Source organism: Falco rusticolus, chromosome 3, assembly GCF_015220075.1.
Source record: "Falco rusticolus isolate bFalRus1 chromosome 3, bFalRus1.pri, whole genome shotgun sequence".
Classification (NCBI taxonomy): Eukaryota; Metazoa; Chordata; class Aves; order Falconiformes; family Falconidae; genus Falco; species Falco rusticolus.
This window is the reverse complement of record NC_051189.1, coordinates 67,512,381-67,526,720: the sequence shown is the minus strand read 5'-3', so window position 1 is coordinate 67,526,720 and position 14,340 is coordinate 67,512,381. Positions and strand designations below refer to the sequence as shown.

The 14,340-nt window shown below is 39.3% G+C and overlaps 1 protein-coding gene across 3 annotated transcripts in view; it reads left to right on the top strand.

The window, feature by feature from the left end:
- Nucleotides 1–38: 38 nt before the first annotated feature.
- The window catches only part of FBXO15 (F-box protein 15), a 30,069-nt gene continuing 15,767 nt past the window's right edge, over nt 39–14,340 (top strand). Inside the window, exons 1-6 of one of the 3 annotated variants that reach the window (XM_037380757.1) lie at nt 40–228; nt 3,205–3,324; nt 5,178–5,282; nt 9,579–9,821; nt 10,077–10,286; nt 12,204–12,333. In XM_037380757.1, the coding sequence (XP_037236654.1) occupies nt 113–228; nt 3,205–3,324; nt 5,178–5,282; nt 9,579–9,821; nt 10,077–10,286; nt 12,204–12,333 (924 nt within the window). In that variant the 5' untranslated portion in view covers nt 40–112. The other 2 variants (XM_037380758.1, XM_037380759.1) reach the window with 2 other exon arrangements.

Genomic DNA, 14,340 nt, shown 5'->3' with positions numbered 1-14,340 from the left:
GGGGGGGGCGGCGGCGGCGGCGGCTCCCCCGCGCCGCCCTTCCCGGGCCGCCCTTCCCGGGCCGGGTACCCCCCGCCCGGCACGAAGCCGCCGTCCCGCGGTAGGGCCGGCCATGGCGGCGGGCGGCGGCGGGGCTTTCCCTGGCGCCGCCGAGGTCGGGCCGTGGCGGCGTTTTGCCCCTGCTGCTGTCGCCGCCGCCCCTCGGCCCGGCCGTGCTGCCGAGCCCAGGTAATGGTCTCCCTGCCCGGCTTGAGGAGAGGCCGACGGCGGGCGTCGGGCGGGTAGCTGGGCTCTGCCCCCTGCAGCTGCCTGCCTGGCCTTTCTCGCCTTGTCCGTGGTGGGTGGTTTATTGTTTGTCCTTAACTCCCGAGGTTCCTTTGGGAGACCTCTTCCACCCGCCCCGACGGCTCCGTTTTCCAGCTGTAACCTTGCCGCAGCAGTGGCCCAGTCCCTCATGGCCCCGGCGCTCTCGGCCCTGGCCCTGTGGCGGGGGGTTGCCTGTAGCGGTGACAGGCCTTGTGACAGGGAGCGGGCCTTTCCTGCTGTGGGGAAGGTTAAATGCCCTGTTTCCTGTCTGGGTAGTGGGGCTTAAACTTGGGTATGTGCTTGAGCTTAGAGGAGCTAGTGTAATAAGCAGTAGCCTGTCTACAAATTACTAGCTAGCTTAGTGGCTAATGTATATGTATGTTCAGGGTAGTTAGGCCTTTGTAATGAATGGGAGGATTTCATTGTGGAAGGTGTGATTAGCTTAGCTCCTAGAGTACAGGTTCAGTTTCCAAAAATGTAAAGCACCAGTCTTGGAAACAAAATTGAGGAAGTATTTTTTTTTTTTTCTTCCTGCTAACACATTTGTACAACCTTGAGTTTCATAGCTGTTTCATTCCCCCTGTTTTTTTAGCTTGTAAATGGCATGGATAATACCCACCTTTTAAAAAGATTTTGGAATTGTTAGCAGAGGGAAAGAAAAACAGACTTCAAAACGTTACTGTCATTTCTGTTTATCCCCCAGCTGTGCTTTCACTTTTGGAGGAGTAGACATGTTTTGTTACTACTTAAAACTTTCTCTATATTCTTTGAAATTGATTTGTTCCCTGACCAGCAAAAAAACAGTAGTCACGTTGTGAGTGCTACAGGGTATGAAGGTGAAAATACTGGTACAAAACTCAGTCCCGCAAGTTGAAAGCTAATGAAATAGCACTTGAGGTTGCGTTTCTAAGCAAGAGCATCTCAGTTGTTACTAGAAGCCTAAAAAGGGGAGTAAATGCCATCATTGATTTTTAACTCAGCCAGGCAAGGTTTGTCAAGGTGGTGTAAAAGCATATTGTTAATACTAATTTCAAGTCTTAGTACACACAATACCTGAAAAATAGTTTATGCAATGGGTTTGCTGCTGTTTCTTTATACCTTGAGAATATTTCTGTTTTGGAAGATGCAAAAACTTAGTACTTTTTTTGAATTGAAGCTTATATAGGTTACAATAGATACTAAGTCAAAGTTTTCAAGGGGTGTGTAGGCAACGTGTCACTTCAGAAATTCCTTCCCGGGATGAAGAGGGCAAGGAGCAGTTAAAAAAGAGAGCAAGGAATGAATACAGGCAATGCAGGTTATGCTTGGACCAGGTGAAGTGTGTTTTAAAACTCCAGGATCCAGTTCCTGATCTGAATTATTCCTGTACCTGGAATCTGTGTAGTCATGACACCATAGGGTATGGCCAAACTAGGTATTTTTTGTGCTTTCAGCATAGGTACAGAACAGAATAGCCTGGGACGTGGTGCCCAGAAAGATACAGAAGTGGTAGTTCTGCTGCTGTTGAATATGATTTGTGCCTCTAAATCCCTTTAATAGCTTCTAGAAAATGCAGTTTGTTACAGCCTCATCTAATCATCTAAGTATGCTTCTTAATAAGAGTAAAACATTTGCTTGACCTCCAGGACGTATTTGATATACAGTTACTTTTTTTGTGATTGTTAATTTTATTAGTCTTTCAGTGACTGGTACCCAAGCTGAAACGTGCATGTCTTTTTGTGTTACATTTATAACAATTCCCAGTAAAACTTTAGGGATTTTTTTTTTTTTTTTTTTACATAGCACAGTTGATAATGTATGGCAGAGTTGTTATTTTCTTCTGATTTTTATTTTTGAGTATAAATCAATGTTAAATCAAGAGCAGTGTGTGTTAAATGTGCATGGTACCCGTGTACTTAAATATCATATTATTATTTTTTTTCCCTCAGCAGGGTTGGTTGGTTGATTAGAAACCCAGAGCTGGATTGGCCAGGTGTTGGAAAGTCAGCTGGCAATACAAACTCTCACTAATAGAGTATATGGGGAGCTCTGCCTGTTTGGTGGTATCAGTGGATGTGAAGTATAAGGATTTGATTAAGACTGAAACTCCATGTGAATATTTCTATGTGGTTTAATGATAGTATTTGTAATTACATCTTACAAAGTTCTTACTATCAGAAAACTTGGAAAATGTGGCCAGTTGGATTGCAAGATTTTGTGTTAGAAATATGCAAAGTTGCTTTCTTTAGTAAAAGTAATTTTGGTCCAAATTGTTATGTGTTAATGAGCAATAAAAACATTGATGCCCATCTTGCCTGTTGAACTAACACTTGTGGATTTATGAGTAAATTTAGCAGGGGAAAATCTGAAATGAGACTATACATTTGTTTCAAATATGATGCTGTTGTGTAGTTAAGGGAATTCTTTTTGAGCCTTGTCAGTTTTGAGGAAGTTTCAAGGTATTGTTTTATTTGATATCTTTTAATAGCTTAGCAAAGTCGGATGGATCAAAAATGTCTCTGGAGTGATGCTACAAAACAGGAGATTAGTCAGTGAGTTTGACTTACTGCAGGGGCCGATCTGGAGCTTGATTATGGTGGCTGCAGTGGTGCAGCTGTCTAAGGTTAATAGATCTCTGTTGGATTCAAGCTGATGTGGTGATGCAACACTATTCCCTTCTGACTACTGCAAGAGATTAATTCTAGGAGAGACACCTGTGAGTTTAAATCTGATAACTTCCTGATGTCAGGTATTTTAACTTGGAGACAATTGTTCAAATTTTTGAACTGATAATAGTAAGTTACCATATGATGTGTTCCTTGAATCTTGGCTCAGTTGAGACATGGTGTCTCGGTGTGCCGAATATGCATATTTATTCATTTTGTGATGATATGATTCCTAACAGCTTTTTATTTTTAGAAATAGGTCAAGGAGCTTTTCTGCCAGGCCTGGGAAATGTTCTGGAACAGTAAATGCTGGAATTAAAAGTCTGTATTTGACACCTTCCATAAAACCAAGACCTAATACGTGTATTGAGAGGTGAGTATGTCTTTAGTTTAGGAATAAGAGTGGAAGACCCCTTGAAGACTATAAGCCATCTTTTGGCTGCTTACAATTACTGTGTTCGTACCTTGGAGGTTTCAATTTCAGATGTTCTGAGTTGAAAAATTTGCTTTCCTGGCCTACTTGGTGACTCTGTGTTGACCTAATGTTTTCTGGCATGGTTCTCCCTTGCCTCCTCTCCTAAGTTCATATGAAGTATGTAGGTTTTACAAGTCATATGAAGCCTTCAACAATTGCTTTGCAAATCATGGGCTGGGTTGAGAATAACAATTTTTATTCTATTACTTCAATAAAAGTCAGTTTGGAATTAAGCTTTGGATGTTTCTCTTCATGCTTGTTGCTTTGTATAGAGAGGCTTAGGATGGTGGAGTGGAATGAGGGGGTTGGAATAAAGTGGCTGCTGCATATTTGCTGTGAGGTAAATGTTTCCATTTGGCAGTGAAAGGGTACTTTTGATATAATCATGAGTTGTTTTCTTGTTGAAAATTAGTTAATGCTTCTACAAAAAAATCTAAGAATATGTTACATGAAAGATTAACTTATTTTCTTTGTTTTCAACATTTTGTGGCTTCCTGTGTAATCGTTTCTCTGTTCTCCATTGGATGGCCAGTTCAATACCTAATACTGTTAGTTTATTGTGAAAGACAAGAGAAAAAAGAAAAAACAAGTCCTTTCAGCTTCATTCAAGGAAAATGAATATGGTCTGTTGAGAATTCTGAATCAAGCATATAATTTTAGCTAATATGCAGATTATAAAGGGATAATTTCCAAATTCTTGCTGGAATAAATGTACTAACTGCTTCGGGCTTACCGTGTTTCAGTTATTTTACATAATAACCATACAAGTTTTTGCATGGTTGCTTCTATGTTAGTGCAACTAAATTTCTGCGTTTTAATACAAACCTGGGAGTGCTGGCATTGTAACAATATAGCTTGAAAGCTATATGCTTCTGGAATAAAGTATTGTAAATCAGCAAGTGTTGTAAATGACACAGTAGTAAATGGACAAGAGGCACAGTTGAGGTATTGACTTTCACAGCACCTTATATTTTCAGTGGTGATTTTGATGTTACCATACTCTCATGCTCCAACATGTTAGTGTATAAAAAGCATGTTTTTTAATTTCTGTGCACTTACCAGATCCTACTGGAAGGGTATGAGGTTTCTGGCTGTTAATACAAAAATCACGGTGGCCTATCTCCAGGTTATGTTGTGCTTGTTGTACTTAGGCTAGCACCTGTATTTCAGGCAGCCTTACAGATGCACAGAAACATTAATGTTCTCAAGATGCCACTTAGCCCTTATTTTGAAATTCACTACATCTTTCTGTTGATGTAAATGAAAACCATATGACACCCCTAAACACACATAGTTTGAAGATTTTGATGAGGTAGGGTGTGATCTCAATGTTTTGCCAGGACATTTCTGTCCTGGTGCATCCTGAGACCTGACACTACACTCAGGAGAGTGACTATACATGGTTTTGGCGAATGCTGGTGGTTATGAACTAAAAGTTAGTCATGGTACTAGCAGTGAGAAACTGAAGTTGAATGAGGTAGTTTCATGTCAAACTGGGTTAAAGTTAACAAAGTTTAATGAAAATGCAAATCTGTAACTTTTCATGTAATTGTGCTGTGCTACTTGAATAGCTTGGTGTGAATTGCTTTAATTAATGTCTTCTAATGGAGACACAAATCAGAAACCAAACTGCATATTTACAAGCTGAGAAAAGTTTTGTTTTGCTCTGGTTTGGAATAAAAATTCTTTGCCATTGTCATTTCTGGAGTTTTCAGGCAAGTCTAACAGTATTTCTTTCTCTTGTTTTCCAGCATGCCATCAGAAATGCTGACGAAGATATTTTCCTATTTGGATGCTGTGTCCCTGTTGTCTGTTGGTTGTGTGAATAAGCACTTCTATCATCTAGCCAATGACAAGTAAGGAAGAGGAAAGCACGGGCACTAGTCTTAATCATGCAGCAGTTCAGTGTACCTGAGTTATGAGTCTTTCTAATTTAGTTTCACTGATGCCAGAGCAGTGATGCATGCACCTACTGGCAGTTACTGTGTTGGAAGCGTACTGCATAGCTCACAGTGCGATGTGTTGTATGGAATTCTAACTGTGCAAGCCCTGTTAAGTTTAATGGGGGTTACAAGGTGAAAACTCAATAGTGTGTTTTGAAATGTTGCTATTAGCATTTATTTTGTTGTAAAATTTGCATATATTAGTTTGTATTCACATGCACCTGCACAAGCTTTTTTGGTTTGGGCAATCCTTAGTGGTGTGTAGCTGATAGCTTTGTAGAATTGTCATAGCTTTCATAATTTTGAAGTCCTGCTTGCTTAGCTCTTTCATCAGGTTTTTGCAGAGCGCTTGATTTAGTCAAGGGGTTTAATAATGGGTTTTATTTGCTGCTCTTTCTGTCGGATTTTGGTGGCTTCTAAATGGAAACAAAAGGGGCAAAGATAAATACTGATGTGTTTTTTTATAAGTGATTGCTTATACAGAGTTCACAAATTGCTCCTACCAGTATCATGACAATTTTGTGGAAGGATCAAGAGGAGAGACCTTGGCTGGTATGCAATAACTAGGATGTCTGTGTACCCTTTTATCCTAGGATTCTACTGCATTAGTGTTGTTTAAATGAGAAAATGTCTTCCTATGTAGGAAGTAGCTGCATCTGGTATTCATCCATTTCTTATTTATTTGACAGAGCTTGTACACTGAATCAATTAACACTGGCATTGACACCTTTAGAACTGATGAATTTAAAGGGAAGGCCACAAAGAAAATTTTATTTTTTGAGGCTGTTAGCAAGTGCATGTAAATAAAAACTGTGTAGTTGACACAAATTATATATCTTAATATGTGTTTTCCACTTAAGGATAGTAATGTAGGATAAAATTGTGGCTGTTCAAGGGAAGCTGGTTTGTCTGTCCCAGTCTCAACAATGTCTGTTTTCATTTTCTAATCTCAACAGAGATTACTGTATGTGCACAAATGGGATTTGAAGAAGAGATACTTTCCCTTATCTAGGAGATTGACTGGTTCAGTGGGACTAGGTCAGTGCTCCCTGCTGGATTTCCATGGACCTTTTCGAGACTCTGAATCTTGCAGTGAATTAATAGACGTTTTAACTGAAGTCCCTGCGTATCTCTGGCAAATCTGATCTTTGTTAGGCAGAGTGTCTTTTTGGGGATATTTCTGTTGTTCTGGATTTACAGGATGCTATCCTTGATGCAACAGGGCCATCAGCCTTTCATTGTGATATATCTGTGCTGTCTAATGCAGTGCTTTGTTTTTGGACTCTTCACAGAATGTCTGCACTTTAGCAATTCCTTGGCACTGATGTCTTCAACGTAACTGTTGAAGGCAGGGAAATTTTTCTGACCCACCTTTCTGCACCCTCCTTGCCCCAGTGTGTGGTATTATTCCAGCCTTCCTGTCATGCAGTAGGGGAAGCTCGCATAGGTGGTCTGTCTGAAAGCGTGAGTATTTGATCACCAGCAGAAAATGCCTGTATAGGAGGAAATGAGAAGCCAGAACACAGGGGAAGATCTTTTTGCCTGGCCCAGATGTTTTTGCTGTTGTGGTGAAGTGATGATTGACAGTGGTGCTTGTGTGATTCTGGCATTTGAGTTAGCAGTAAAAGCTTGGGTTGGCTTCTTGTAACAACATCTAATAGGCCTTGAGATTAACATTATACTTAACGCTTTGAAGCATGAATGGCGCATATTCTATGGAAGGGGCAAATGGTTCCCTGTTGGATGCCTTTTTGATTTGTCTGCCCTGAATTTTTTGAAAGTTTAGGGTGAAGGGGCAGTGATACCTCCCTAAATATTTGTTATTCCAAGTCACCCTAGTTTTTCTCCTCTGCCTCCCTGCCCTGACTGAATTTTTGAGCTTCTGGAACTGATTTCTCATCTGGTTGCCTAATGTTGTTTTGGGAGAGGAAGAAGCAATATGTAACAGAATGAGGAAAAGGGTGGTGGGTATTGGTGGCAAGTCTGTCTTCATTCAGCTTGCATTGCCTGAGACTGTACCTTCAACACGCAGGAAATGCCTACTACTAACCCCTGTCTTTTCAGCGTCTTGCAGCCAGAGACTGAGTACCTGCCCTTGAAAGAAAGGATGTCTGTCTTGGGAAGGGATTTCTAGTTAACAGGAGAGGGTTATAGGAGGACATCTTACTGGACTTTTTAGGCTGAATAGGACCAGTTGGATGATGCGCAACTCAGTTTCCCCTAAAGATGGTGTATCAAGGACATCTCTGCTTTTATCATCCTGCAATTCTTAGCTGCTTTGGAGTTAAATGAGAAATTCTTCCCTCCATCAGAAATGTTCTATACTATCTGATAACTGGGTTGTCTTTTCTGGTCTCAAAATTGAAGTGTTGTAAGTCTTTGTTTTACTTGTGGGATTGTTCTTCATGTTCCGCCCCCCCCCCCCCCCCCCTCAATTTTGGTGAAAGGAAAGTCAGAAGCTCATGTTGACTATGAATCCCCCTTTACTAGTCATAGAGGCATATGGGTCTGTGTGTTTTTAAACAGCTTTGACTCAGAAAATATCAGTGGGAGATTGTACATATATCTGCAGAGCAGCAGGCTGGAAGGTTTTTGCAGAATTCCTGAGTATGTTTCTATCATAACAAAGAGCTTGGCTCTCAATATGTGGGGATTTATTCTCAGCAGCTGATGAAGTAAGAGTATTTTTCATGGCTAGGAGGCAGTGTGGGATGGATTCAGTCCTTGAATGCTTTAATGCTTTAAGGGGGAGAAAAATGCATTACAAAGCATGTTAGCGTAAGTTTGCCTGGAGATGAGTGAGGACTGGTAAAGGTAATCTTGTTGATAAATGGTAGAGAATTTCTCTTGAGAATTTGTTTCTGTTGCTATTAATTTTCTTCAGCGCAGTTACGTAGACTATGTGGTTAGCACTTTAAAATTGGTAAACATACCGGAAACCTTTATTTACAGATTGTTGTTTGAATTCTTGTAACCTCTTGTACTCAGTATTCCGTGAACTGTCCTAGAGGTACTGGAGTGTGGGAGGCAGAAAGGTGACCTCATATTTTTCCTAACAGGAAAGGGTTGAACCCATCATTCCTGTTGTGTGTTTCTTTGATGTCTTCAAAAAGACATGTCTTCTTCAAGCTCTTCAAAAGAGAGTGCAGAAGAGATTGATATGGCAGTGGTACTACCACTAAACATAGGTAATTGTCCTCCACCCTGCTTTGAGCTGCATCTGTGTGAGAAACTTGGAGTCCAGTTTGCCTCTGTTGAGTAAGAGGTATTAAAGAACTTTCCACTAGCTGATTTAGTGTGAGGAGAATGCATCATTGCTTTGGGGTGGAATTTTCAAAACTCACTGCTTAGCCTTAAGCAGTTTTCACTTAAGTCACTGAGTATGGCTGTGCTGTCTCAGAGCTTCAACCTGGATCCTGTATTTTCAGGAAGACAAGCAAGACTTACCTTTTCTTTGTTTCCTCACGATAGCTTTCTCTCAGATATCTACTGTTTTGTTTTGTTGTGTTTTAATCTGCTTCAGTGAGTGTCTGTGAAGGAAGTAGTACCATATGGGGAAGGAGGGCTTTTTGAAAAGTGCATACTCTAGGCTGCTGTTGAGAGGTGTAAAACGGTGGGAAGTTCCCAATATCTTACTTTTTGGAGCACTAGTCGAACATTTTGTGTATATGTAATTGAGATGCTTATCAACCTATTGTAAAAACTGACTGAATAACTTTTTCCCCCTCCTGTAGTAAAGCAGGAAGTCATTAAGTGGATCTCATTTGGTATGTATAATCCAGAACAAGAAATGTGTTCAGAGATTCCATATTCTTTGAGATAACCTAGTAAGCCCATGAGAAATGCTGGCATCTAGCATCTGTTGGTTCCTGAGCCTTCATGTTTGCACCAGGGAAACTGACCTCATATGACTTGTTGGAAGGTCAAAATGGGGAAAGTGTACAACTGCACCTCAGCATTTTTTGGACTAGTACCTAGGTGGCTATAATTTCTGGTCTTCTATAAACTTAGATTTAGATCGAGCCCAGTTTGCAGATAATCTAGGACTTTTTATTTTTCTGCTAACATGCTCAGGTAGCTGAGACATGCATATAATTAATATTTATTTATAATAAATATTTATATTTAATATAATTAATATTAACATGCATATAGTTAAGTAACTATTCTTGCAATTTATACAATTTTCCTCTTTAAATTTATTTTCAGTGGAATCTGGCTGAAAATCTATTCAAGTTGTTTTCAACCAAAAAGGACAATTCGGGAAATGAAGTCTGAACAGACAGAAACTGTTTCATTGGGCTGTACTGTTCTACATGATAGAAAACCTGGGTACTGGAAGAAAGAATACATCTTCAAACAAATAGCTGCTGTCAAAACTAGAGTAATGCAACTTGTTAAACCTGTAGATTCTTATACAGGTGTTCCATGTAAAGCCAAAGAAGCTATAAAGTAAGAAATACCTTGTCACAGATTATGTTTACTTGAGAACAATGTACAGAGTATGAACAGCTTTGGAAATGCTGGGAGGGATATGGAAATGTGTATCATAATGAGAAGAAACAATGATAGTTTATAATGACCTAGCCTGAGAAACATAAATAGCAGTTAGTAGAAATTTAAAAATTCTGTTGGAAGCATATAAGTTTTGTCACTTGGAGAATTTTTTTTAAACATTTCTCTCCCCTCTCAATTTCTAAATAACAGAGCTTCTGGCTTGAGTTGGATAATTGTTCTAAAGGACAAAAATGGAAAGGAACATGTAATGGAGAAGGCAGACCTATCATTTAAAGACACATCTGTTGCTATACTTTGGTATGGTACAAATTGGCCATGCTTAGACATCCTGTCAACCCTAAAACTATTCGGACTTATGCCATTGCTTCCTGACCAAAGCAGAGCTCCCAGGAAGAATGGGTGAGTTTTTTTTACAGAGGATTTTTGAGGTTTTTTTGGTGCAACTGGTTGATTATGTGGCTGTAGGAGCTATCTAACCTTGGTTTGACTTAACAAGTTTCTCCTTTCTTAGAAAGCCTCTCTGTAGCGTTTCTTCCGAAGTATATGTCCTTCTCTTCATTGGTAGAATTTTTTAGCAAGAAATAGTTATAATCCAGCAAGCTATGATGTTAATTCATAAGTTAATGTCACTTCTAGCATGCAAGACACAGACTGATAGGTCCTGCTTTGGAAAGTTGAATCTGAGGCATAGATACAAATAAACAAAACAAACATGTAAATCTAGCACAATTTAATGTGAGACATTTAGATTGGAACAGTTAATGTTTAGATGGCTGCAATTGAATAATCTATGTTACTAATGTTTATTTTTTCCTGTCTGATAGGTGTGTATGTGAATTTAGGGAACTTGTGACTGTGTGTACAATATAAGTATGTGCATATAAAAAAAAAAACTAGTCCACAGCACAATGTGTGATAGCTGTTGTTCTGTAAATTAAGTACATACAATATTTTTCTGGCATTATATTCTGATAAAGGATGTTTAATTTAGAAGTGTGTGTTTGAGGTGTGTATGTATTTTGTTGCTGTCAAGGGATTTTCCATATGCCTGTGTCCTATGAGTCATTTTAGTATATGCAGTATCACCTACATGCTTCTTACACAAAACCCCTTGCAGCAGAGCTCTGAAAAGAGAGAATTGTTTTTCACTTACAAAATGGTGGTTCCTCAAGCAGAAGCGAATTATTTGCCTAAAAAAACCCCAACAAACCAAAACCGAAATCAAGAGAAGCCTTTTGTGTAAAGTCAGCTGAACAAATCTTGCAGTTAAATTACGTGGGAAATGTAGTTGTTTTACCAAGATGATGATTCATATATAGAAAATAGTAAAAGAAAACTTGCAGGCAGTTAGTGTATTTGTTTCACAAACTGTTAGTTGTTAGAGCTTGTGAATACACATGAATGTAATGATTTCACTAATACCAGAATGTTAAGACTATAAGGAGCTAGTGGAGGGACTTTGGGAAAGTCCCTTTGTTTATACCAGCTTGATTTACTTAAAGATGGAAAGGGTTGATGTCCCATCCCTGCCCCAAATCTTACAGTTCAAGGTAATGCATCAGTTGCTGTCTTGTATATGATGTGTATAATGGTAGGTGATACTACTGTGATACTTTTGGGGTATCTAGGAACAGTTTTGAATACAGTAAGAGCTTAAAGTCTGCAAAGGGTTTTAGAAAGCATTATTTCTCCATTCTGAAAAGGTAACGCAGACGCTGCTTTCTGCTCTTCTTTATGCATCGTTAGCCAGTAAGAATACCTGTGAACTATGCACTTTTTGTTAAAGGGTATTATGTAGCTAAATTGTTTTAATTACAGGCAAAATCTAGAAATAATTTTCTGAAAGCTTCTGTTAGAGGAAGCTTTCTGGTTTTAATTTATTATATGTACAGTTTGATCCTTTCCTTGGAATTTTGCTTCTGTGGAGGAAGAATTTACCTACTTAATAGCTTGCTTCATACTGAAAAATGTTCAGTGATTCAATCTAGTACCAACATAGTATTAAAAGCAAATTATAAAGTAATTCTATGGCTATTTGGAAATATTGGACAAGCATTTCATTTTTTCTTTTAAGTGGTATATCAAGCCACTCTATGGTGGCTTTTGTTTCTTTTCTTGCTAGGTGTTGAGATCCTGCTAGTATGCCGTATTTGGAAGTAAAGTTTATGACTGTGTGTGCTGTGCTGAATGCTTTCAAAGCAGTTTTCATCATGTGTTGTTGGTCAGACTAAAGAGTTAAAGATGAAATTAGGCTGAACTTTCACAAAAATAAGGAGACATAGTCTTGTTGCTGTATTTCGTATGTTCTTTTCAAAGACCTCGTCGACGTTCCTTCGTTGCTGAGTACCATCTTGCTAACCTGACTGAAAGTAGTGTAGCAATTGGTGCTGATAAACTTGTCCAGCTCTTCAGCCTGAATCCAGGACTCCTAGTAGGAGTCTGGAAGGTAAGATAACATTTTCTTTCAGTACTTTAGTATGACTTGAAGAATCAGATTCTTTTGCCTTGTAGTTTGGAGTTTTTGGAGTGTTTGGGGCTTTGGGGATTTTTTTTTCATCTTAATTTAGTCTTTGGATTTTGAAAGAACTTGTTCACCTTAACAACAGAAAAATCCAGGTGGGGACAGCTAGTTGATGAATGATTATATTCTAAAGAGCTGTGGCAGGAGTGTCTGTAATTTTCAAAAAATCCACTTAAAAGAACAGTTATGTGACAGATACCGTACTGATCTTTTTTGTTTGTTCTGCTGTATTTATTTTACAGTCTTCACATGCCAAAGTTTGATATCCTAAAGACGTTTTAAATAGAACAGTTTGAGGAGAGGTGTGCTTCTTCCCCCAACTCATGCCTTGCCCGGTCGCCATTGCTGGAAGTGATGAATTCCCACAAGGCAACTTTGCTAGTAGTTTCCTTTAATTTACATCACTAGATAGTCATATCCTGCTGCAGCTGTAGGAATGCTGTAAATGGGGCGCTTTCAGGGATATTCAGTTCTTGGTATTAAGTGTCTAAGTGAAGTGGCTAGCTTCTGTATGCTGTGTGTAGTGATGAATGTCTTTCAAGAGCAGTGTGGAACACTGGAAATAGGCTTCCAGAGCACCTAACCATATGCAACTTCAGACAGACACCAAGGTCGCAGTGTGTATTGAAGTACAAGGATCTAGATTCCTTTAGAGCAGAAGTCTACTTCAGATGTTCTGCTTTTGGGCTGAATTCAGAGGTGGCAGCCCTTTCTTCCTCCCCCAGCTATGTTAATGACATAGACCTACATTGTTTGGCACTGGCAAGGGACTTCCCTCAGGGACTCTGGGAACAGTTGCTCTAAGCTGCGTCTCATTTTCAGCTGGAAACTTTGGCTACCTCAGTGTGCACAATCACCAGAATTGTTTAAACGACAGAAGGGATATATGTTTCACCCTTTACTTAAAAGGGTCCATTTTCTAGAAATCTTGAGACTGGCTGACCTACATGAGCCTATTATGGGTTGTCTCAGTCTATGAAAAGCTCCAATAAGTGAGTAGCCATTTCATTTTTATCTTCAGAAGTTCAGTAGATTGGTGTTCCAGTGTTGGTGTATCTGGTCTTGCTAGCACATTACCCCTTACCATGCTTGGAAGGAAAACTCTTTCAGCACCTGGAAATGGTTCAATTGTAACTACATTTCACAGAGTTTTGAAGCATAGTGTGCCTCAGTCTACTGTATTTTTCCTGCTTAATTTTTTCTGAACAGCTGTTCTTATCATCTCTGTGGGCAGAGTAATGTTAGGCAGTTATCTGTAGATGGGTGTAATATTGCAGATGCTACACATCTTGTTTTTTCACACATAGCTCAGCTGTGTAACAGAAATTGTTGATGCTAGTAGTTTTGACAACCAAGGACAGATTATGTGGGCCTTCTGGTATTTGAATAGAGAAAGACTGTATGTGTTTCGTAAATTTTTGTCATTGTATTTTTTATAGCTGTAATTTTGCACTACAAAAGTACAGGCGTAGCTAAAAGAAAAATATAAAAAATCAAGTAGAGGTTACAACTTTGTTTGGTAACCCAGAGAGATGAAAACAATAGTTGCCCGCTTTTAAGGACAGTAATAAACTGCTGGCAGTGAGTAATGTTGCTGTTGACTTACATGTTTGCAAATGTAGGACTTAAATGCATTTTTCTTGGGGGGGTGAGGAGCTCAAATCCTAGCAGTTTGTCTTCTTGAAGTAAATAGATACCGTTACCTCTGTCTAATTCTCACACTGAGCTCTGAAATTTTCTTTGAGCTATATAGGCCTATAGAAAGAGTGGCTTATCAGTACGTGATCTGGTGAAGACATCTGGCGTTTTACTTTGAAATTGAGTGTTTCTTTTGAATAGCTCTGTATTCCTCACTGATGTTAGTCCTCTTTCCTGGTAGTTCCTTAAATATGAGCATAAGCTTGCTGTTTAGGTGTTTAGTTGCTGGGAGTA